Here is a 25,390-nt window from a genome sequence, read left to right on the forward strand (position 1 = left end):
GTGAAGCTTCTTAGCGAAATGCTGATTGAGCGCCGAAAACTTAAAGATCGCGATGCAGAGGCGAATGAAAAATAGATGATGATTTCGCCCGAGTCAGACGAATTTGACTCCACTCCAAACTTGTTAGTATAATGCTAGCAAAACGATGATGATGACAAAACAGGTGAGCCACTTCTAGAAACAGTTTGCACGGAATTATTTGAACCGTACTGAAATTTGGCCGGGGCCTGGTCGCCGCGACGATTTGTAACGTTAGCCGGGTCTATTCTGACTGAGGTCACATTATGTGTCGGGTCAAAAGCGATAACCGCTTCTGGGAGCAACCAAGCGTTGGTGGAGACGTCAGATTCAATGTTTGCGACACATCTGAAAGAAATCATATTTCTATTTCTTCGGAGTAATCCTAGCGGGCAGGATAGTTACCTGTTCTGATAATACAGTGTCTATTTTGCGAAGGCTAGCGTCACTTGATTTGTTGATGGGATTTGGTCAAAATACTGAAACTGTAGATATTAAGTTCCCCATCTTAGTGGGATACTAATTATTCCAAACTAAGGATATACAGTTACAATTCCCGAGAACATGATGAAGGTTTGGAACTTGAGCGCTAAGGAAATCTCATTCACTATGGTGCAGTTAAGATTGAGGAATGGAAATGTAAGAACGACGTTACCATGGGTGAGAGGGCCCATGAAAATTATATTTGCAAAACGTATTAGGACACTTTGCCTAAATATATGGCAATATTTATCAAATGATTACACGGCAAGGTTCGATCTGAGTGAATGGAGTAGACCCTGATGTTCCCCTGCATTGGCGGAAGTAACCAAGCCCTGGCAAGCGAGAATGCAATGAGGCCTACGGATGATTTTCGGAGCCATCCTTCAATGACAAGTCACCACCACCTTAGAAACGCGATATCAGTACGCGCAAGCTATGTTTTGATAAATCAAGTTAAAACACCCAGAAAACGATGGTAGAAAGTACTATTTGACTTGTTATTTTACATACCAAACAAACAAAAACAAAGTGAACCAGTAAAACTCGGTTTACATTTTGCTTTATTTCGTCGCGTAATAACTTGAAAGTATTTTTTGCTGTTGTTCGGCTCAGCTGTCAAAAATGATCTAATTCTGGAGTTGGAAATAAATATTAGAGGTTTTTCCGCGCTAATTTAGGAGAGGACAGCAGCTTCTACGATGGAAATTGTAAATTCGAGGATACTTCGTTGATTCGGTCGTATTTAATTGAACTGACAACCGATAATTATGGTTTTAACGAACGATAAAACGAAGACCGGCCATCATCACCATCGTGATGTCCAAAATTCAGATGTATTTCCACTAACGGCGCAGGAACCGGCTACTGTTCCGCGAATTCCAGCTCACGGAAGCCAATCCGTATTTCAACGTACTCGTCCGAATACATCATTTCCATCTCGGAAACTGAAAAACGTCGGTCAAGGCCGCGGTACGATCGGCATTCTATCAAACCTCGGCGATACTTTTATCACAGCGACAAAGCCGGATGGCCATCGAAGACCGGTTACCTGTCCATCGACGTGGCGTACGATGGCCGGCAGTCGGTTGAATGACGTCCGTCCAATCGGGAAAGGGGCTCGCCCGATGCACCTCGTAACGCATCTGATTAACGAACCCAGTGAACCCGACTACATCAGCTCCACAAAACAGGTGCGAATAATTAAAGGCTGATTCCCGAGTCATGGCTTAGATTTTAACAAGACCATGATAGTTTTATAGCCAATCTAAAAACTTTTCGAACGATCTTGAGATTTATGACTCAAGTATGCATTCAAGTCTGAAACTGGCCCCAGGCAAGCTTTGGTCCCAGTCAAAAGTAAATTCAAGTCAAAAATTGAACTCAATGAGTAGCGCCCTATACAGGTATTAAACCGCTATCTGGACCCCCTGATATTGATAAGCCCATTCAACTATTCCAATTTTTGATTTGGCATTTTAATCGAAAATGAACTGCAAATCTCAAACATGAGACATTTTTTCAGTCACTTTATATGTGTTCAGAAATTCACATGAGACTTGAATTGAATTTGATTGAAAATGAACAACAAACACGGTACATTATTTCAGGACACTTTCAAAAACTGATCGTCCACACTTCACACTAAAATGGTGAATGTCTGTAGGGGTTGCTTCATTCAACAAATGATTCTTTAGTTTCTGCACTTTCAATCGAGTTTATTTAGTTGATATTCGATTGTCTTGTGATTATTTCTAGGCATTTAGCGGCAGAAAAGATTTAAAGGCGACCGAAAAACCGAACTTATGTCGATCGATGCACAGTTCACAGATTCGATTCAGTAATGATAACAGTACATGGCAGGAAGGCAGTAAATATTACAACGACTATCAACGCAAACAATCGATGCCGGTAAAAATTATTTGATTTTTTCTAGATTCTAGAATTGAAATTCGATTACCGAAGCAAAAGGAAAAATTTGTTCTGAAAATTCCTAAAGCTTAGCATGGAACAGCTGAAAATTGATGAAGACATTGTTAATGTCCGTTTTGTAGGCTTCTAACTTGGAACTAGAAAATACATATTTTATGAATATGTATTAGACCGAATGATCCGTTTGTAGATCTTGTTATCGTCGGTTTTATTCAGCTCAAGAAAACACCCGACTTGCTGTTAATGTTCCTAAACGTGTTTGTGGCTCTAGGGCTTTTTATGTTAAATGCGCCCTAACCTCTCTTTTTAAATTGACTTATTTTAGTCTATTTTTGTCGATTGTGTGGTTTGTTTTAAAATTTCTTTATCTCATGTGATGCGAGGGGATTATTTTTATAGTTCCTGGCTATACGCGAATAAATTATCCAGGCGCGGATCTAGGGGCCCCCTCCCTCCTTTAGGTGAAGACCCTCCTTTTTTTTCGACCGACCTCCCGCCACTCGCTTAATATATAAGCTTATAGAAATAGTTTTGATCAGTTTTAAATGAAAATTAATCCTTTAGTTTTAGTTTATCAGCAGCAGCAAAGGGGAAAGTATTTGTCATGAATTCTTGCCTCAGAATGCAGGAAATGGCCCCAAAACAGAGTTAAATTTAAAAAATTGAAGGGGCTTCACTTCACGCCTGCGGCTCGAAGCGTAGAAACGTCTCGGGCCTACGCCGCTCGGTGTCAATACTGTATCATCATAGCTACATTTATTAGGTGGCCCCCCCTAAATTGGGCGCTAGATCCGTCCCTGTTATCATTAGATTATTGTCAAAATCTAGAATATAACCTAGAACAATCGTCTCATCCATTGTAGGCGAATCAACTACACGAATCATCGCTCGTAAATCGGATTAATATGGTCGAAGGAGACGGTTTCCGGAATGCGGTGAATTACCAGACGTGGAAGCCAAACTATTGGACTGAATATTCGCGGATACACAACACGTTAGGATTCATGCGAGGTACAGGTGCACCGAGACCGTTAGCCGAGCGTAGGCATTATAACATCATTAACGGTACGTATTCCTTCGTTCTACTATTTTCATGTAATGTTTCTACTGTCATATCAATAATGTACAGGCTTTATCTCCCTTGTACCTGAACCCTCAAACCATTAGTCAAAACCACTTCAAGTTGGTGTCGTGGGAATCAACCAACGGTTTTCATGTGATGTTTTCACTTAATTCTGCAAGAGCTATAGTTCTCTTCGCTATCAGGCTGTAAGTTGTTGTCAGCATCACTTGAATTTGGTGTCATTTGATTCAGATAATTCATGCTTCCTGGCTTATGTTTAGCCTTTTTGATATGTGACTATCCCGCGTGGTGATAATACTGAAATCCTCATACTAAACTTTTCGATGAATTCTTATTAATCACTGGATTTACCTTTAATTCGACGAATTTCTTATCATTTCAGGGCAGGAAACGCCTTATATGAAGATGGGAAATCACAGATTACAAGGTTTAGTCATCACATAAACTTCTCTGATTCAAACATAGGCGATAATTACTGCTTATAGTAGAAATGGAAATAATATATTAAGAGAATAATTAGTCAATCCGCATAATATTTTGCTTTATGTACAAAGCCATGATATAGGCCTAAATGATACACTTCTGTAACCTGCTTAGTACAGTTCTTTTGGGACCGAAGGGAAACTCAACAGGTTCATGAGATACAAATGTTCCAACGATTAAAATCCAGAATTAATTATAAAGTGGTTTGTAGTATTGAGCAGGTTTGACTGTAATTAAGGTTCTTACAGATCAGTGAACTCAAAATCCCCTGATATTTTACCATTTTCTCCAATCGTTGATCAAAAATGGCCCGATTAAAGAGTTGTGTTGTGCCACTTGTCACAAGCGAGAACAAGACACCAAAAATTCGAATTCCCTGACCCATCAAGAATAGTGCAAAGTCTGTAAGAACCCTGTGTAATAAATAATATGACTAGATGTTTAAGATCAAAGTTGTGATTTTAAAAGCTGATCTGATCAAGGTTTCCTTTTTAAAGCCCTGGAAATGATATATTTTATGATGTTTTTGCTGCTGTCTCGCAGTTTAATTTTGAAGATATTTATTCAACTGAATTGTTTCCAATTTTGGTTCCTGAGGAGTGATATGTATATTGTGATCTGCTGCTGTGTCTCTTTGTTACTGCGATGAAATTTATATTTTATATTTTTTCTGATATATATTATGAGCTAACTGTTTTGATTGCGAGAGAATGATTCATCAATAAATCAATTAATATGATATGCATTATCTTTACATCATCCCCTAACTATAATGGTTCAGTTAAGCTCAGTGGTTGGGAAATAGTCAAGGGAAAAAGCAAGCCAAAGAAGTATCCAGCCTGATTTGTTGTAGAGAATCTGACTGGTATGCACCAGTCGTCTGGTTATTATGGAAAACACGCCACGAACCCACTACTAACAATGCCCTGCCTCAAGTGGATAGAACCAGCAGATACATCCCGAGCGTCAATTGAAAATCTTTGCAGTATTCAATTCCTGAACTTTATCTCTATGAAAATCAACCCAAAACGAAAGATAACAAATAACTACTCAAATAGATAGAAAGAAATGTATTTTTTTTCGATGATATGACTGAAATGATAGTCTCTCTCCTAAATATCTCCTTGTTACCAATTATTGTCCGCCTTGACACATGTATAAATACAAACTTTATAGAAAAATATATTATTGTTCAGAACACATTAAACATTCAGAATATATGATCCAAGAAGCATCCACTTATTTCATCCACAAATTATCATTTATTCCCCTTAGAGCTAATGGGCTGCTGTAACCGTCTGTAGGTGGAGGTCATTTCAAAGTCAACTTTTTAAGGAATTGAGGTTTCATAGGGACCCTGTGACTACTGGTAATGAAACTTAAGTCGTTCTGTGAAATAGCCCCCAGAACTTTTCAGGACTTAAAAATCCATTTTGATTAGGGGAGGTCGACAAGCCAGCAGATTGATGGTTACAAACGTAACTTATTTCATGCACGAAGTAAATGGCTACGAGTATCAGGGGCGGATCTAGAGGGGATTGACCCCTGCTGTCCCAATGAGGTTGCCCTGTTTTTCAAAATAATCCAAGGTGTAACTGCTTAGTTCAAAGAAATTACTTTCTTTTGATTTCAAACTGTCAATTTTCCTAGATCCACCCCTACTATCCTTCACTCTTCATAAGATGCATAGTTCATAATAAATTAATAGATTATTCGTTTTAAGAGTTCAGCACATCTGTACACCATAAGCACCTTATACACACACATGAACAGTCACAGACAGCGAGTAAAGCCTTCTCCACCAGTCAACAGGCAGTTTAATGATTGTGGCACTCAATGATTGTTGAAGTCGCTTTGTTTACATTCTAAAAGAACAATTCCTGCAATTGTTTCTTCGTATCGGCCGGACTGGTAACCGTGTGACCGATGACTCGATTGTCGACGAAGATTTCGTAATCGTTGCCACCCTGAAATTAGATTCGAGAAATTGCAGCCAACCTCACCTAACTCGGGACAAACATTCCACTTAGTCGTACAGAAACCAAACCAGGGTAGACACTTATTTGACTCGCTTTTCCCCGACATGCAAATTGTTTTCCCTGACTTGATCTGCTAAGAACCCAATCAATTAATACAGTCAAAGACATACAGAAACTGTTTGACTGTACATGAACTCGCAAACTAGCTCTTCATATATTTCCCCGATTTTTAGAACCAAAATTAGAAACAAAATTCCTCGACTTTTTTGAAGAGAAGACAATTCCTTGACTAATGAAGTGGCCACCCTATAAATGATTTTCTGGACTTCCTAACATAAACCAATTTTGCAGATGTCATCGAAAAAAGGAGATACAGTCAATTTATATTCATAGATTTAAAAATCAATTTCAATTATTTATATCACATTCATAAATCTGTTTTCTCTTACTTGACTCGTTTTATCGCCGAAGAAATGAATCGTCTTGAAATCATTTTCGAGGAATCGTAAACAATAGGTTTTATCCCAGCCGATCGGAAACACATCGAAACTAATTTGACCACCTGTAACAAAAAACAACATCGCACGATCTTATCATTCCTACAGATCCCTACCGATCGGTCTTTACTGGATATAAGGAGTTTGAAGGGAAAATTTCGAGGAAGTGTCTTCATCACTTTTCATATCCCAATTACTGTAAACTCCTCCTAAATCAGTACTGTTTATATTTGTAAACCGGTAATTCAGTGGTTTTGTAAACAAATTTTTATCCTTCATACTACTTAACTCGATTTCTAATTCGGTAACCGCCTAATTAGATAGAAGAAAATCCAGGCGATGACTGCATTGATTTAGGGGTGTCTACTGTACTAACAAAAAACAAAACTAGACAAACAAATCTTTTAATTGCCTAGCTCTCAAAATAGAAGGAGTTTTGGACATTACCTTCAAGTATTTTCCATTTTGAAGGAGTATTTAAGAAATCAAGGAGGCATAGGGGCCCTGTCCTAAGGTGTGGTTGCTGGGCCTAAAACATTGAATGGAATCAAGGCATACAAACCTATGGAATATTTCAGACCCATATCAGCGAATTCTTTCTCTAAAGCCGCTACGAATTTTTCTCGTATATGGTGTTCCTGAAAATGGGAAAAAAATAATCAAATTATCTCTTTGAAGCCGTACATAGTAGAAATTAGTAAACAAAGAAATCAGACTGACGAACCTTATCATACGTGTTAAACTGTTCACGTTCTGCCTGAGAACAACTCCGACCGACTGGACAAATATTTATCAAACCGTCACGAAATTCTACAAAAGTTCCCCTAAAATCCAGAAGAGATAGGAATGGCTAATTATAGATTTTTGCAGTTCATTTTCGATCAAAGATCTCAGGTGAAGACCTGAACATACCGGTATGTAAAAGTGAAATGTGGATAAACAAAAATTAGAAGAATGATGATAAAGAATCATATACATGACCGGATACAGAGACCTGAAAATCTTAAAATCAACTTAGCACCATCTGCGTTGTGAATTTTGAAAAATAATCAATTAGCTTCATGTAAGTTCTTACCTTTTAACAGGCAGAGATAGGTCGGACATATACTTCAACGCGAAATTGATGAATTTTTGTAGTTTCTCTTCGCCCATTTCGTCTTGGATTTTCTGTATTAAGAAAACAAACATGTTCACATCAACTCCAAGCGAATAACAAAATAACATAAAATTTGGCTAATCACTTAGCTCAAAATTCGCTTATCACTTAGATCTCTTGTCTGACTGCCCACATTAGCAAATTATTAGAAATGTAAAAACAGCACAGGTTTATACAGAGGTGCGGTCATCAAGAGGTTAACGCACTCACCCGTTTGGCGACCAGTTTTCCATCTTTGTGAAACACTAAGCCATTTTCTGAGAACACGTAGTCGTACATTTTTGTGGCTGTCGTAGAAAAATTAATAAATGCATTTCAAATCGCTGAATATTCAAACAAGTTGTTTCCTTCAAAGGGCAGCCCATTTACAGATCCCCCTGTTCAGTTTTCCCTGATTTTTCCACGTGTTTTCACAAAATTCATTGCAGGCATTACGGTACTTACTTTCTTCACCAACCATTTGTTCAGAGATTTTCTTCAAATCAGATCCACCGACTAGAGCTACAGGCACTTTCTTTCTTAATTCTTGTAAGAAATCTTTCATCTCAGAAGTTATTTTCTGGAGAAACAAAGTAGTGGTTTAACTGCAGTTTAGTAGATAAACCGATTATTAACGATATTATGGGCCAAAACGTCGCACGGAGAGCAGGTGTGACAGACAGACGTTTGTGGAACGATGGTTAGTAGGCCTAACCATTAGGGACACCGAAACTGTAGTCGCTCCCAAGTAGTTTTTTGTAGAAAATTGGCTTCCTTTCTATTCATTTATCTTAGTTTCATGAAGGGAAAATTTAGTTTAAAAAAAACCTGGGGTTCGAACCCATTACGTTCCCGGTCAAAAAATGGTGAATGTCATCCACAATAATCGCCAGGATTTTAAGTATAACTTCATATTTAACATGGATTACTCCCTGTTTATCCCGAATTCGTGGTCGGATAATGTCAAACTTAGATCGTTCGCAGTTTCGATTGATATTTACCAGTCTAGGGGCCGTTAGAGTGCCATCAACATCGAATAAACACAACACGGAAGACGTAGCGTCTCCAGCAGCCGCCATCTTGCTTCAGCTAACCACCGACATAAACCGATTTAGTCAGTAACCTGTCACGATCGGATATTTTTTACAAACCATGACGAGGCGAATTCCGCATCGGCCGAGAAAAAGAGGCCAAAAAGAGTAGTGGGTGGGTTTTTCTAAGGCCCTTTTAATTTTTGGCTCCCCTGTTGTACTTAGAAACAGCCACAGTAGATCGGGTACCAAGGGTATTGCACCCGACCCTGTATGAAATTTAGCAAATTCATTAAGTTGGGCGCTTCACTGTCCGAGATGGACTCACTGATTTGGATATTATTGGAGACACCCTTCATTCGACCATCTTGAATACGTTCTTCGCCTTACGCGTTCAAATAGACCATTACGATACTCATGTTAAAATTGATTTTTCCGTGATTGAGCGACTCAGATGCAAAAATAGGTGAATATTTATAAAATTTTGAATCTATAATGTTATTTGTTTCGTTTAAAGTTGTTTAATGTAATGACGTAAGTGATATATTTCTACGCCGGACTATATTTTTGGGGTAATCCTATTTTGAATTATTTCCGGGTCACAGTTTTGACGTCTCCCTTCCCGTTTTGCGCCTGTAATTACATCAATTACGATTTCTACGGATAAACAATCGTGATTTTATGGTGTGGGCGTAACGTAAGTCGATATCGTATTTTGATTTAGATTTATATCTGGCTGATATTGGCAATTATCCCATCGATTTACGTCCTCAGACCCAAACCCTCCTCACTTGCCAGGGCATATTTGGAATAAGCATTTGAATAACTAAACTAAAATCCTTTAACTGCCTGAAGTCAAACTATGAGCACTTATTCAACTCACAGACAGTTACTGACTGAACCACTGGGAGTCTTGTCACTGAATAAAAACTGCAGTCCCTTGTACGTATAGGCCTGACTTACTGACCTGTTTAAAACTGCTGCACTGCACATGGACCTGTGCTGGTTACTGTCCAAACTGCAGTCCTGTTACTGGCTTAACTGCCACAGGCTGCTGGACGCTGACTAAACTGCAGTTATCAACTTTACTGCCAGCACAGTCCGCACTGACTTACCCACTGTCAGTCTGTCTGGGGCTAGTTGCCCTTAAAGTTGTTGAGTTAGCCTAACCAATGGTTGCATGGATAGTTGACAGTGATGATTAAAAGTTCATTGTTACTAAAGTATTTATCCGCTGGTTATCTTTAACCAGCTTTTGAGTAACTGGCCTCTGGTTACTAACTAAACTGCATGCAGTCCAGTTACTTACTGACTTTCAGCTTCATTGCAGTTACTGACTAAGCCTAAACCGCAGTCTATAGAGTTACCAAAGGGTAGTCTGGTTAGTGACTAAACTGCAGTCCGATTTACTGACTGAATCATAATCCGTTAGCCTAACTGAACCACAATCTGTTTACTGACTGAACCACAATCCGTTTAATGACAGAACCACAATCCAGTTACTGAGTGAAACGTAACATCATTGTATACCCACATACTGTATTTGATTTCAGCGTGTTGAGAGTACACATCATCAGTCAGTCCGTTTTAGATGGATCTTAGTAAAACGTTCAGCAATCCTCAAGAGGAAATCAAGTACTGGAAAACATTCGCGATCGAATACAAACGAGGGTAAGTAAACTTGATATGCCGGTTTTATGTGAGAATAGATCAGGTAATAGACAGAAGAATTTCTAAATAATTCGAAGATTTGAGAATATTATCTCGAATCTACTGTCTGTCACGCGTATGTTCTTCGTGAATGTAAAATCCTTATTGAACAAAACGATGTATTAATAGTCCTAAAGGCAGATCAACTGATTACTAAATCTTAAATTTCTTTCAATTCTGAATGGTAGGCTCGATGAAGCCCACGAAGAGTTGGACGAATTCCAGGTATCGAGCAGAGACCTGGAAGCCGAACTGGAAACACAATTGGAGCAGGTCGAAAAGAAAAATAAAGAACTGACTTCTACAAACGGCAGATTGCAAATGGAACTTGAATCAATTCAGGTACAGCCTCCTATTACGTTCTCGGCCATTTCGGTCTAGACGACGAATACAGTGAAATCTGGACAACTTAATCCGCATCGTTTCATCCCAATGAAATTTGTTCGCGGTTTATGAAAGGAACTTAAAAGTCTGCTATGTGGGGAATCTGTGGTCAACGTAGTGAAGTTTGCTCGGTCTGGATTATAGGTGACGTGTATAGTGTAAAATCCTATCGGTGCATTCATTGTTTAGTGTATGACATCATGGCTGCTGAAATAGCGAGGCTTTAGATCATCCAACAAACACAGAAACTTGAGCCTAATTTTGATGTAATCTTCTATTTCTGGTTGGGGCAGCAGATATTTTGTAAGGGGTGGCTGATTTTCGGAGGGATGGATTTGAAAATGAAAGGGGTGGCTGCCTCTCTAAAACCTATCGCGGAGAATGCTGACTGTTACTGGTGGTCCCTGTTTTCTATGTCGGTAAGCTCGTGACTGGTCTTATCATTTTCTTATTTTTTTTTCATCGTATCAGGAGAAATTAGAGCAGCAACATCAGACGACTTTCACGCAGATATCTGACTTACAAAACGAACTCGCTCAAGTGAAAGGATATCGCGATGAACTGCAACGATATATCCGAGAATTAGAACAAGCCAACGATGATTTAGAACGCGCTAAAAGGTAAATTCGTATCGAGCGACGGATGAAGGTGAAGAAAAAAAATGTTTTTAAAAAAATTTCGAAAAATTAATTTCTATCGAACAAATTTTAAAAAATGTTTGAAAAAATTTGAAAATCTGTGGAAAATATTGTACTTAGGAAAATGAGGCTCCTCCTCAAAACCCCCAGAAGGGTGATAGGCCTTTATCGGGTCTTTCTTTTTTCTAACCATCTGTTCATCTGATTTTTCAGAGCCACTGTGGTATCGTTAGAAGATTTTGAATTACGTCTGAATCAAGTAAGTTAGTTATTAATTCGAATATCTGTTAAATGCTACGCCGGTTGAACTTCGGTTTACCTAGCCCGTCGACAAAGATTGGAGCTAATAACTGAACGCGCTATAGTTCGGTCGTTACATTCATTTCACATTGTCGGCCATCTTGGATATAGGTCCGATCGACGATGCTCAATCCCGTGGTCGACTATTTCCGGAGTATAGTTCCGGACTAAATCAAATTCGGTTTCCTTCAGTCCTACTATGGTCGACTAATTACAGTAAGTTCATCCTTTGTGGAACGAACGTGTTTCTATTTGTGTGTATTTTTTGCAGGCGATTGAACGAAATGCATTTTTAGAAAGCGAGTTGGATGAGAAAGAGTTACTACAAACGACAATTCAACGATTGAAAGATGAATCTCGAGGTAATCTCGCTATAAACGCCTGTCTATTTCTGGTAGGAACAGTGTTTCTGATTCTGTTGTTGTTTATACCTCTGGGTAAACGCAAAAACACAATTACGTATCGTAGACGTTTTTTCGTCGCTCGATTCGCCGAGCGACACTCGGGGCATTTTAAACTCCTAACGGCCTTAGTTGTTACTGTCCGGGGTACAACTACAGTAAACCTACCTCAAATCGGGGTGAAAGAATTTATTTTGGAAAAACCGTCCATTTTCCCCCATTCGCCCCATCAAACAATCCTAAATGCGCCCTTGTATTTATCCAGCAGTTTAGAAACAGTAACTTGAAGTTATAGTCGATTATAAAACACCCCTCAAATTATCGAATTATCGGTGATTATACCTTCAAAGCCCCAGTTATAAATATGTTTATTAAACTTGTATTACTTATATGTATATGGACATTATCAGTATTTAACTATCTACATCATAATTAAAGTTTGGAGGTAATTTGGAGGCTGACTAGATATCTAATCTGAATGTTGTTGTATTATTTCATCTACTAATGGGCCACTTAGTGTCACAAGTCTCTCAGCAGCCATATTTTATAGAAAACTAGTCAACTGGCACTATTGTTGGATCGACGAAGCCACCTCTATAATAAAGCGCTGGTGTATTTCGATTTTTTTTTCGTGACAGATTTGAAACAGGAGCTGGCGATTACGAAAGTCGACAGCGACGAGGAGCTGCACGAACCGGAGAATCATATTCAGAAAATCGGCGTCGAAAATGCTAAAGACCTCGTCGAAAACGAAAAAGACGTCTGCGACACGTCGAATTCGACGGCGGAAATAATCGATTCGAATAAAGTGGTCGATTCGCTCGTGGCGCAATCGCCGCCTAAAACACCAACGACACCTACGAATAAAGGTAAGAGCCTCCTTGAAAAACTCCTCTGATTGGATAGTGCTATAAAAGGCGCTGCTCGAAACTCCTTTAATTCGAACAAAATGCCTGAAACTCCTTTAAAACTGAAGAATGAAGTTGAGAAATAAGCGATTAGAAATTTTTGTCTAGTTTGTAGTTGTACAGTGGACTACCAGTAGGCCTACCCCTAAACCGTTACAGTTGGGACCTGGGGTTTTTCTTACCTTAGTAGGCGGTTACCAAAATCGAAACAGAGTAAAGGATAAAAATTTGCTTACAAAACCACAATTACCGGTTTACTGAGATAAACTGAGTACTAAAATTGGGATATAAAAGTGATGGAGACACTTCGTCGAAATATGTAATTTTCTCCTTGAAAACTCCTTATATTTAGAAATAACTGATCGGTAGGCGGCCTGTGGATGTACAGGCGGTCTGTAGGGCCTGTTAACTTGCTCTTGATTAGTAATTACCAACATCAAGATGCATAACTCCGTAAAACCTTTGAAAATTTTCTTTTCCAGGTTTTCCTCCATACACACCAGGTGGCAGCACGCCGCTGTCGACGTCGTCCCGAATTTCGGCGTTGAACATCGTCGGTGATTTACTACGGAAAGTCGGAGTAAGTCTCTGTCACGAGAGCCGATTGTGAAAATTCCCGAGTTCGCTAATCTGACCCTTGAGATCTTCGTTATTTCAGGCGCTCGAATCTAAATTAGCCGCTTGTCGAAACTTCATGAAAGACCAACCGCAAAACATACGTCGCACAAATACGCCGAGTCCTTTGAATTCTCCGAGGTGAGTTCTTTTTGAGTTTAATCGCGGCTTTATTTCGTTTGTCGTATAATTGTTTTCTCGATTGATCGTAAAGGTTTCACAGAACGACTTCATGGTAATTATCAGCGTGGCCACAGACCTTGAAAACCTGGAAAAAGAAATCCGGGAAAACATGCAAATTTGGCAGCAAATTTAACCAAAAATCTGTAGACGACAGGGAATTCGTTAACGTTATTGACCACGTGTTTCTTTATCGAAACGTGGTTCAACGAAAAGTAAATGAATTGTAACATTTTGAATCTCAAAATTTCTCTGATTCACTCGGGGAATTTTGAGTAATTACATGGAAATATCTGGGAAAACTCGGGGGATTAATGAATAGGCGGAAAGTGGCGCCACCATTGTGATCGATCTGATAAAGGGTTCCTACGCTCCATGAAGTCGTTGTAGTCTTCGAATTTGTCTCTCGAATCGAAGTCTCGAAATCCTCGTAATTCGCAACTTTTACTTGTGCGAAAAGTCCTCGAAAAACTACTATTCGCAGTCGTAGCATCGTAATCAATTATACTACTCGGTTGAACGGTCCTCGAAAAATTTCGAACGAAGATTTTTGAATCGCGCTCGTTGAATTTAATCTAAATGGAAGCGTTTGAATCCCGTGATGAAACTTGTTCTGTGAAGTGAAGCTGCCCACAGGACTCGGTTCGCACGGTTTTTAAAGGAGGGCAAAGTCTATTTTAGAGTAAGAAATGGCTCAATTTCTGATGTCTTGTCCTAAGAGTTGAATTTAAATCTGTGATTTGCGAAACCGGGTCTTGCAGTACCTGTAATCTAAAGTGTATGTGTATGAAAATCTGTTGTCCGCTGTGAAATATGATTTAAACACTTTATTCGTGTATTGAATGTTAAGTTTGAGCGCTTCGTTTGAGTTGAGAAATCATAGTTATGAATACAAGAAACCATCGTCGTTAGTTGTTCTCGTAATCCGATTAATTTGAATATACGATCACTGATTACAGATATGTGGTTGTTTATACAACGAATTGGTTAGTCCAACTGTATTATTATTATTATTATTATTATTAATATCATCATTATTAACTGCTATTATTCGCAGATCATCACCATAAAATACATAGTATACATATGTATATTATTTATCTATACGTGTATATTATAACGCAGTAAAACCTCTTAACAGTGTACGCAGTAACTCATTAACTTGCTGTCTAATGTAAATAATGTCAAATTATCCGTTAATAGATATATGACCTTTCCATAATGGTCGATTCTTAATTCTGTGAATGCATATCACACAACAGTGAAGGCCACTAAAGGATTGGTCATTTGTCGGTGTCATTAGTAGGGACTGGCACTACCGACTGGAACTACTGACTATGAGCCCATTTTTACCAAGAGGCCATGATAGGTGTTCACTGTTTAGAGGTGTTCCGTGTAAGGTCAAGGCACTTGGTGTTCACGCTTCACATTGTTCATTTCTATGGTATTACATGTTTATAGATAGGTGTTCGTTATTAAGGCAAAAGGTGTTCACTATTCATACAATAAAGGTGTAATACCTTTTGGTTTGCGAGTTGCCTGTTGCACTACATCATATTATGTGCACTGAATTGCCTATGTGAATTCTAGTTATTTAAGGTGTGTCTCTTAATAGGAGTGCGTCATGGCTCATACCCTGGGTTGGGTGATCAGGCTGCAAGGTGCCAGTGTCAGACATTATTGAAAGGTTCCCTATAGAAGTGGATGTGATCAGGCAGCTTGGTTTCAGTGAAGGTTCGCGCTCACTGTTCGCTGGTTTTACTGTATTATGATAGATAGATACGAACTCGGTACATTACAAACACGCATTGCTATTTTGCTGTGCAGTTCTTTTCCCGCTCTGTCTTTCTTCACAGCAATAACCGTCATGCAGAGCTGCCAATCATCCCAGATCCCAAGAGAGTCCCTGAATGAAAAAGATCAGTCGGTTATCCCTGAATACGGCTTAGCCGAATCGACCTCCAGATCTGAATGTATCCCTGTTCAGAATAGCTCAAAATCTTTACGTGGTCCTGAAAATTTCCCCAATCTCGCAAACTGGCAGCTCTGGAGAGAACCCGTTTTGCCCCGTTTTGATAATAACCCGATTAATCCAGTCGCTACAGTCGTCGGTATTTTCAGAACAGTTCGTCGTCCGTGAAATGTAAAAATCGACCCGTCTAAAAATACAAATCCGCAAAAATAGACGCTGCTCGTTTAAAGTACATACACGTAGTATTTCATATTCTCTCTGTTTGCCTCAGTTCGAGATTTTTATGCACCTTACGTAGATTATTCATTATGTTTGTTGATTAGTCTGGTTTCGTAAAACCTGCAATATTGATGTCGGCCGCCCTTCCGAAGACTAAAACCTTCCTTGCGCAACAAATATGACTTGAGTTTCTGGCGACTATTGGTTCAGGGTCCTTTATGACTCTTTGATCGCTTAAATTCTCCTAAACAGAAAATGCTTTTCAAAGGTGCTTGAAACTCCTTTAATTTGAACAAAACTTCTTCAATTCTAAGTAATAGGCAATGATAAATTGGGGAAAAAAGTCTAGTTACAACCTGGATCGACCCGGATCCGTCCCAGCCTTTTCCACTACAACTCTGTTTCCTTCAACCTTCATAATCATCGGTCAAAAATCCTGCGGTTTTGCGAAGGCGTTCTAAACAAATTTAATACTGTTTTGGAGAGTAACACGCATGTTCGTTTGATTTGAAAGTCGTTGATGTTTGTTGTTTGATTTTCACCTCTTTCACAGAGTTTCAAACTTATAGTTTTCATTACAACGTTGGGGACTCTTTCTCTCTCCTCTCTCTCTCCTCTCTTTCTCTCTCCTCTCTATATCGAGTTAGCAAATATGCACTTCTTTCGTTCGTAAATGTGACATATCCAAACACACATCATGCATCACATCGAAATCTGATTAGGAAAAATTCAGGGAAAAGAGAAGAAACATTTCAGATATATGAACCAAGGGGGGGGGGGTGTTTCTTGAAAACCGGAATTGCCCTGTTCTGATAATCCTAGCAATATGAAGACATTTTGTTATCGAGAACAGGTTGGCAACGGACCTGGAAAACCTGGAATACTCGAGGAATCAGAAAAATCAGGGGCAACTCGATTAAACCAAATATCTGGAAAACTCTGGGAATTTGGATAATGTTATCGACCACGTGTTTCTTAATCTGTACATGATTCAATGAAGAATCTTCACTCACAACTGTGGAACCGGGTCCTGGAAACCTCAGAGCAATTCGGATAATGCTGTTTACCGTGTGTTTCTTTATCAGTACATGATTCACTGAAAAATGAATGAATTGTAACATTTTAAACCTAGAGAATTCTCTGATTCACTCGAGGAATGTCGTGTAATCGTATGGAAAAATCAAAGAAAACTCAAGGGATTTGTAAATGGGCAGAAAGTGGCCACCCTGAAGAATAAAGATTAAAAAATTCAAGAAAATTGATTAAAATTTTTGATGAATAGATTTTGTTTTAAATCTTATTTATTAGACTGCTAGGTTAACCAGGACAGGGCTTGTTATGAAACTGAAAATCATCTTAGACTGAATTTTCAAAAAAGGTTAAAATAAGTTTTAAGATATGCTGAAATTTATCATTCATAGCAAATTGCCTTCGATTCAAGGTTCGAATGTTTTACGTATTTTGCATTTTCGCGCGAAAAACACGGAATGTGAAAGAAAGCGTCTCTCGATTGTAAACACGATCTATTTCTCGCTAGTATTAGAGTGACAAATATCTATTCATCGCTTCGAATTTAGCAGTGGGTGAACGTCATCAAACAGGTGCGTTGGAAGCAATGTTTTATCGCTGCGGCCAAAATGCCGATTTTGGACAGATTCTTAATATTGCCGCGGCGAATTGACTTAATTTCTTCAAAAACGTGGTATTCATAGAAAAAAAACATCATTCAGTAAATTATTCAGTCGCTGCACTTCCAACGCCACTGTCAAATACTTATCAGTCGTACTCTATGGTTGAAACATACCTAGTAAGTAGTAAAGAAATGTGACTACATCTGTGCGAACAGGACTTAGATATCCATACAAATAGGATAGAAGATGTCCATGCACGCGGACAAAAAATGTCGATGCAGTTAAGACGACGTCCTCCTCTTGCCTGTAGTATATTCCTTCACTACATGTATGTATGTAAAAACCAACTATGGAAATTTTGATAGCGATAGAAATTAAGGTTTTGTGTAATATGCCGTTCAGCCACTGTGAAACTGTTCGTTTTCGTTACAACTGCATCTGCAGCATTTTTGAGTTTGAATGTGTATGATGATGATGATGATGATGATATGAAATATGTTTTGTCCGTTAGTTTTGTGTTTTGCTGACAATGTCTTGTTGTAATGTAAGTAAATTCTCCGCGAGGAATGCTGCACTCACTACTATAGCCTGTTCAGTCTCTTCCGACGCCGCCGCCGAATAACGCCTGTTTTATTATTTTTGACCGGGATCCAGTTCTAGGTTGAGACCATGTCCATGTAATCCGTATATTCAAATTTAAACAAAGAACTGTAAAGCTGGGTCTAGAAAAATATAAGCCGCGATCACACGGAGACGATTTGGCCCGGGCCAAATTGGCACGGATCAGGCTCGGGCCAAATTTTGCCCGTGCCTAATTAGAGAGCGCGTTCACACGCAAACCATTCACTCGATACTAAACAATGCTTAAACAAAGGAAGTGGATCATTTCCGGTGGCAGTTGCAATTCAAACGCAATCATTTGTCTGGTGCTAAAATTAGGCTCAGGCCTGGTCCGACGTTTGGCACAGGCCAAATTTGGCCCGGGCCAAAAATGCTCGTGTGATCGCGGCTATACAGGACTCCCAGTTGCTGCGCTTGCCTTAAGATCTCTTACCTGTGACCATTTTGGTTCTATAGCCATTCTAACAACTTAAGACCAGTCTAAGCTCATTTTGGTTCTATAAACAATCAACCAAGTTAAGAATACTAAGCTCATTTTGGTTTTGTTGCCAAACATTTTCAAACTTGAGTCTTGCGAAATTGGGTAGTTAACTTAACTCACTAGAACTGGATCTGTCGAAAAAACAAAAGCTTTCTTTATTTTGAATATCTCGAATGGAATTATGGTGCATGTACACTGGTTATTATTTTTTATTATGGTAAAATTCGCTTTGATGTCATTTTTAAACACGACGCATTTTGTCATTTCGATTACTGTATGTAGCAGATGAAAATTACAACCACAGAAACCGACGTTGATCCCAGAGAACTAAAACGAAACACGCTTCTTTTACGTACAAGGATATCGAGATACAGCTTCCTATTAACATCAGTTATTGCCATAATCGATGAAAAACCCACAATTCCAACAAACCAAATTTTCAAAGAAAATCGTTTTTGTATCAAAATGCAGAGCTGTCGACTTTTTCCTGTTTTTCAGTATAATTTTTACTATTTGTTCCTGAGAAATACCGATGTGATTAGTTTGAACTGAAATATGGAAGATGTTTACTGAGGGTCTCACTGTCGATTACTGATTAAGTAATGATGATAGTAAGGTTAGAGGTTAATAAATTGAGAGTTTTCTTTCATATTTCAATGAAATATTATTTAATTATCACTCGTTTCTGAGATACCACTTGAAAGTTGGCAGCACTGAAAATAAATCTCAATAGGTTTTCTTTTAATTTGTGGGTTTTTCGTCAATTGTAGTACAGACACTCGATCGACTGCGTATAAAAACCACTACTGCTCTAATGCTGCTTGCGTTTGAATTTGTTTGAATTTGTCGTATGTTTTTGACAGCTTCGTTTGCTCGCTCGTTTATACCATGCGTATATATTATTTCTTCTCTATATTTGTTATATTAACCGCAGGTCTGACTTGGTAAAACATGGACGACAAAGCAGGTGCTGTTTATAAATATCGTCTCCCTCGAAACGTCCTCATTTTCCGGGCTTTTAACTTGCACGTAACCCGCCCTGGCAAGTGAGGATGGTATAGTGTCGTCGATGTCGTCACTGTTGAGTGTATTTACGAAATAGATCCCGTATCTTGTTTTGTTCTGCTCCCGCCCGTAGTGAGAAAATAGGGGGAATCATTGAATTGACATTCATAGGGCAGCTAGGGTTAGCATTCGTCCTGTTCTTTATGAACTTAGAGCCTCAAAAGATCCCCTAGTTTGTATCATTAGCTTAATTAGTCTCTTTGTTCTGGACTGAGGATATATAGCCACGATCACACGGAGATGACTAGGCCAGGGCCAAATTGGCACGGATCAACCCTGAGTCTAATGTTGGCCACATCTTAGAGAGCGTGTTCACACACATGTATACTCAATCGATACTAAACAATGTGAAGGGAAGTTATTCATTTCCGTAAGCAGTTGCAATTCACACGCAATAATTCGACCCGTTGGGCCCCCTGGCAAACAGTTGCTCCAGGCCAAAAATGCTTGTGTGATCACGGCTTAATATGTCATAATTTTATTAGCAAATTCCTGAAAATGAAAGAAGTGATCCTTTAGGCAGACCTGGATCAGTCTTTTTGGTCGGTCGAAATTGGTTCGTTCTAAAATGGAATCGACCAATTTTAGACCATTCTAGATAACATAGTATGTCACAATGCATATTATGTGGGAGTAGTCTAATAGAATCTTCTCTTTAATTCAGTAAATTTTCCTACTGTCATTTTACTAGAAGTATTTTTTAATAGCTTCGTTATAGCACGGCCCTATAGTCGCTCCACGTCCTACAGTCCATCCACGGCCTATAGTTCGACCACGGCCCTAGAGTCGATTCACGACCCCAGAGTCTGACCACGGCCCTAGAGTCGATCCATGCCCTAGAGTCCAACCAAGGCCCTAGAGTCCATCCACGCCCTAGAGTCCGACCACGGCCCTAGAGTCCAACCACGATCCCTGCAATCTAGCCAAGCAAGAGATGAAAAGCCATGTGAAATCCTTAGACCTATTTCAAAATTTAGCGACCAACCAAATCCTCCCCGCACAAAAATATTTCATTGCTAATGTCGCTCGATTTGTCGCTTAATTCCTGTTTTGTTTGTGTTCTATTAGAGACTCTAATTATGACGTTACCAGTAACCGTTCTTCAGTTCATCGAAACAACTTAAAATAGAATATAAAATGCAGTTTGTTTGTTTTTTTTTTTTTTAATAAACTTTACACGATTATTGTGCTGTTTTTGCTTTCTTCGACCGTACCTTCCTCTTGCCTACCATAGTTTTTTTCGTGTGTCTTTAACAAAATAAATGAATGAAAAATCACTGATGGTCACTCGCACTGATGCACCGTTTGTTAATTTCTAGCATGTTCCAGCATCTCCATTCAAGCTTTAAATCGATTTTTTTTTTCATTTTTTTAGTTTGTTTATTTTACAATCAAATTCGCTTCGAGTTGTCACATTGGTCAGGCCATCTCTATGTTCATCCTAATGACTGAGGATCGAATACTGTACCGGCTATCCCACCCGATGGCGTCCTAAAAATAGGACAACTCGATCTAATCATGTAGATTTCTAGCCTCCCACATTAAAACCCTTGCAGTGCTGACTAATTGATACCCGAAAGTGCTGGAGTTATTAAGTCAAAAATATTTGAAATTCCACCCAGAATGATTGGCATACTGCGTTAGTGCATCTACACCTTGGTGCGGTGTATCATTAGTTACTAATATTGCACTGTGTTTGACAGATGCGGAATCCTGGACCGCTTCTACGGTCGTTTATATTTCCAGTACAATTTAATCTTGAGCCATCATTCGAATAAGTCATTGACTTAATGACTGACGACTGAAGAAGCGAGTTTGACTATGTGCTTTAAGTTTTTAAACATGTATGATTTCGATAATCGATGAATTACGTATTTAGAATAATGTTCCAATGTTTCACGTAGTGTAATAACGACGAGGAACTGCTTATAACTGTTTCATAACGTTTTTGTTTTTTTTAATCTCTTGCAGAGCAAAGCGTTTAAATCGAGGTGCTACGTCGGGCAGCAGTAATAATACCCAGTCGGGACTAGTCAAGGTCGCTCTTTAGAAGAATATCAGATGAAGACGTGTATTAGGTGAAATTATAAGCCATGTTCACGCTGGCGCTAGTTAGTCCGTTCTCATTCGGCCGAAAACCAGAAAAAGACTGGAATAGACTTATCTCTGGTCCATTCTTGGAAGAAAACAATAGGGTCCCTACGACTCCTTCATTCCTTAAAAATTCCTTTAAAATGGAAAATACTTTGAAAGGTACTTGAAACAACTTTGATTTGAACAAAATGCCTGAAACTCCTTTAGTTTCAGAGAAAAAAGCAATTAGAAATTTGGTCTAGTTTATAGTTGTACAGTAGACTAACCCGAAATGGATACATTTGGGACCTGGATTTAGAAACCAAGTTTAGGTAGTGAAAAGTTAGCTTACAAAACCACCGAAATAATGGTTTTAACAGCATTGATCTCGGAGGAGTCTACAGTAATTGGGATATGAAAATGATGGAGACACGACTTCTCGATATTTGAAATTTTCTCCTTTAGAACTCTATGTATCCGGGAATGACTGATCTGTAGGGATTCTGAATGAGATCCTTGGAACGTTCTAGATAGCGTCATCGTGTGGACACAGCTATATATATATATCTCTACTGTTATGAATGGTGTTCGAAGGGGAAGCATTTTGCTTTCGATGTTGTCTGCAATGGTACAAAAAACCTCGGCTGTTTAATCGGTGCTACGTACATGATGTGATGACTTCGTAGAGATTTTCCACAGCGCGATCGACGACAGCTGAATTCATCAAAAAATCATTTGCGTTATTTTTTTTTCGGTCGAAAAAGCTTTAAAAGCTGTACAGCAGCAGGGGTGAGATTGATGTAAGAAATTTCATGATATTTTCGTTTATTAGAAAGGGTTGATGCACTTTTCTGGAGAATGTTCGATCTTTCTGTTTAACCTTTAGAACTGCACTTCTTTCAGGCCTTTGTTTAGTACTATATGTAAAGAATATTCATATTTTGAAAATCTTAAATGTGAAAAAAAATCTTTAAAAAATACCGTGTATTTTTACAATGTAATAATGTGAAAAAAAGTAATAAAAAATGAAGATTCCATTGTGCACCAATCTCATTCCTGGTACAGTATGATAATGGTATGAGAATTACATGGCTGGAGAATGTTTTAAATTGATGTTGAAATATATTTACTGAAGAAATCTGGTGAGAAAAGTGTGTTTGAGCATGTGAAATGTTTGTAGGCTCAACCGATAATCTAATACATGTAATACCAGTAAACCATTAGACGAAAGCTCACATGTAAAATATAACATATGATCTACATGCCGGTACGAATGATGGTTTTGTTATGGAAAACATTTTGGGAGTTATTACAAAATTCTAAATTTCTCTTGAGCTTCTCTTAAAAGCTGTCATCTTATATCAATATACTGTGATGCAGTGTACTACTAGCAAATTCCATCACTAATTTATACACCACACTGCGTTGTAGACTCACTGAAAGGGTTAACTCTGAATCATTTATTTTTTTTGATTGATTCAGTCTATCCTATAATCAATTTAGGCGTTAATCCTTTTTTTAAAATTGTGCCTCGGTCAAATTTCGGTAATTCTCGCGATATTTCAACGATATTTAAATTCGCTCTGCTATAGAGTTTGAAGAGTCTCTGGTTGAGATGGTGTCGTTCGTTACCGGTGGAATGGACAGACGTACGCGTTTTCCGATGTTTATTTTTAACGATAATGTATGAGTGTATATTTTTGCGGTGCGTTGGTTATCTTCAAACTAACCTCTACCGGATAATTGTGAATATTTATGAAATGATGCCATTCTTTTAACCGATGTTTTTTTGATATTATAACGTTGTTGATGAGGTTTTCACAGAATTATGGTTACGGTTCCTCTCTTTATCAGTGTGAATAATTGCATTGTTTTTCTAATCCGATCAGCCATATTCACACTTCACTATTTAGAGCGTTCTAAATTTAGTTCATTCCGATTTAGAACGCACCGAACGTTCACACCAGCCATGGAGTCCATTTTAAATCGTTACATTCTGATTTGGACCAACTAGACCGATCCAAGTATGTGTTCTAAATTTTGGAGCGGACCATTTCTCTGTGTGTGAAAAGAAACTATGCTTTTAATCACCTGTCAATCACAACATTGCATCTAGCTGGACCAGTGATAGAAAGTGAGTTAACATCGTGATTTTGGTTCGAGCCAAACTAGAACGGACTAATTAGCGATAGTGTGAATATGGCTGTAGTATTAATGATTTGCTACGTTTGGGGCATTCTTCAATCAGGGAAGTTCTCTCCCACTTCCGGTGTGACTGCGCAATGGATGATGGATGGCGGTCACATTCTTATAATAATTTCCGCGTAGGCGACTTCATGAATTTGCCTACAATTTTTTGTGGTCGACGGCAATCTACCTGCCCCACTAGAAAATGTTTAACATTTCAAAGTTTTATGATATTTCCTGCGTTCCATTTCAATTAACACAAATCATTTGCCGTGAGTTTTTTTCTTGAAAGTCAAGTTGCGACGCAAGATAAGAGATTTCGTGTCTTAAAACAAACAGATCTGATAACTACTGGTCATAATTTGGGATTCTGTGCAAAAGGCCAATTAGTGGTATCTAAATTTAACGAGTGAACTTGTTTTCAAGAAAATTTGGATTAAAAATCAGCTTGGATCGAGCCTCCTATACAAATGATCGGCTACTATGATATAACAGGGTCAGATTGGTGTGAAAAGGGGATCTTTCGGCTTAAAAAGTTGTCGAAAATTATTTTTGTGAAAATCTGGAAATCAGTGAAAAAATCATGAAAACATGTGAGAAATTCAAGTTAAGTTTTGTCAGAATATTTTAATCCCTCTTTGTGCCATACACTGTTGAGCTCAGAATTTATAAGTGAATATGAAAAATCTTGGAAAAAACTGAAAAATCCTGGTATTTTGTTGTGAAAACATATAAAAAGAGGCCAATTGATAGGATGTGATGAAATACGAAAATTCTAGAGTTCATCAATCCATGGACGTATAAACTAGATTAGATGATCTAGTTTATACGTCCATGATCAATCTGATCCCTGATATTATTTGGGTATTTTCGATTACTTCTTGCCCCAATATGGATTCAAACGTAACCATTTTGAGCTAAAACTTGTCATAAATTGGGGCCTGCTGCTGAAATTCATTAGCATGTGATTAAATATTTAAATAGTATAGAAATTATTGTATTACATGTGTAGATATTTTGTACAGTTCCTGAAGAAAGTGTGTAAATAAAATATGTTTATATTTAAACACATATAGTCGATCTTGTTTCTAGAAGGGTTTTTTCTTGGCGGTTCAAATTAGAAAATGAGAGAGATGACAGGGATTTCATTCTGGGGGTCAAAAATCAAAGGTCTCAATATAAACAATATAAAGGAATGAAGCTCTCGAGCACAAATGGTTAATGACAAATCAAAAAGATGAAATAGGTCAAGGAGGTGCTGCCGTCTATGTGAACTTCGAGTAAACAAAATGGTGCAAGAGAAAGATGAAGTTTTCATTTGACGTGTGTTGGAACTCGTAATTCATGGTTAGACGGCTGGTCTGTG

At 38.4% G+C, this 25,390-nt stretch overlaps 3 protein-coding genes across 5 annotated transcripts; 2 read left to right on the forward strand and 1 right to left on the reverse strand.

The window, feature by feature from the left end:
* The first annotated feature begins 1,082 nt into the window (after window positions 1-1,082).
* LOC141903689 (uncharacterized) lies at window positions 1,083-4,941 on the forward strand. Its single transcript, XM_074791920.1, has 4 exons — window positions 1,083-1,691; window positions 2,257-2,409; window positions 3,294-3,495; window positions 3,897-4,941. Exons 1-4 carry the CDS (start codon window positions 1,269-1,271, stop codon window positions 3,956-3,958), a joined length of 840 nt encoding a protein of 279 aa, XP_074648021.1. The 5' UTR covers window positions 1,083-1,268; the 3' UTR covers window positions 3,959-4,941.
* Window positions 4,942-5,094: 153 nt separating this feature from the next.
* On the reverse strand, window positions 5,095-8,700 carry LOC141903239 (uncharacterized). The gene is made up of 8 exons (XM_074791322.1): window positions 8,610-8,700; window positions 8,074-8,188; window positions 7,840-7,916; window positions 7,549-7,640; window positions 7,198-7,297; window positions 7,036-7,111; window positions 6,426-6,538; window positions 5,095-5,964 (listed from the first exon to the last, which is right to left on the reverse strand). Exons 1-8 carry the CDS (start codon window positions 8,685-8,687, stop codon window positions 5,863-5,865), a joined length of 753 nt encoding a protein of 250 aa, XP_074647423.1. The 5' UTR covers window positions 8,688-8,700; the 3' UTR covers window positions 5,095-5,862.
* Window positions 8,701-9,224: 524 nt separating this feature from the next.
* On the forward strand, window positions 9,225-25,061 carry LOC141903529 (nuclear distribution protein nudE homolog 1-like). 3 transcript variants are annotated; one of them, XM_074791659.1, is made up of 11 exons: window positions 9,225-9,336; window positions 10,193-10,310; window positions 10,538-10,691; window positions 11,205-11,353; window positions 11,585-11,630; window positions 11,943-12,033; window positions 12,711-12,941; window positions 13,463-13,560; window positions 13,639-13,736; window positions 19,634-19,666; window positions 21,736-25,061. In XM_074791659.1, the coding sequence occupies exons 2-11, from the start codon at window positions 10,231-10,233 to the stop codon at window positions 21,812-21,814; spliced, it is 1,059 nt and encodes a 352-aa protein (XP_074647760.1). In that variant the 5' UTR covers window positions 9,225-9,336; window positions 10,193-10,230; the 3' UTR covers window positions 21,815-25,061. The 3 variants fall into 3 exon arrangements, with proteins under 3 accessions (XP_074647760.1, XP_074647761.1, XP_074647762.1); XM_074791660.1 differs by lacking the exon at window positions 19,634-19,666; XM_074791661.1 differs by lacking the exons at window positions 19,634-19,666; window positions 21,736-25,061 and adding an exon at window positions 13,810-14,102.
* Window positions 25,062-25,390: the final 329 nt, after the last annotated feature.

Source organism: Tubulanus polymorphus, chromosome 4, assembly GCF_964204645.1.
Source record: "Tubulanus polymorphus chromosome 4, tnTubPoly1.2, whole genome shotgun sequence".
Taxonomy (NCBI): Eukaryota; Metazoa; Nemertea; class Palaeonemertea; order Tubulaniformes; family Tubulanidae; genus Tubulanus; species Tubulanus polymorphus.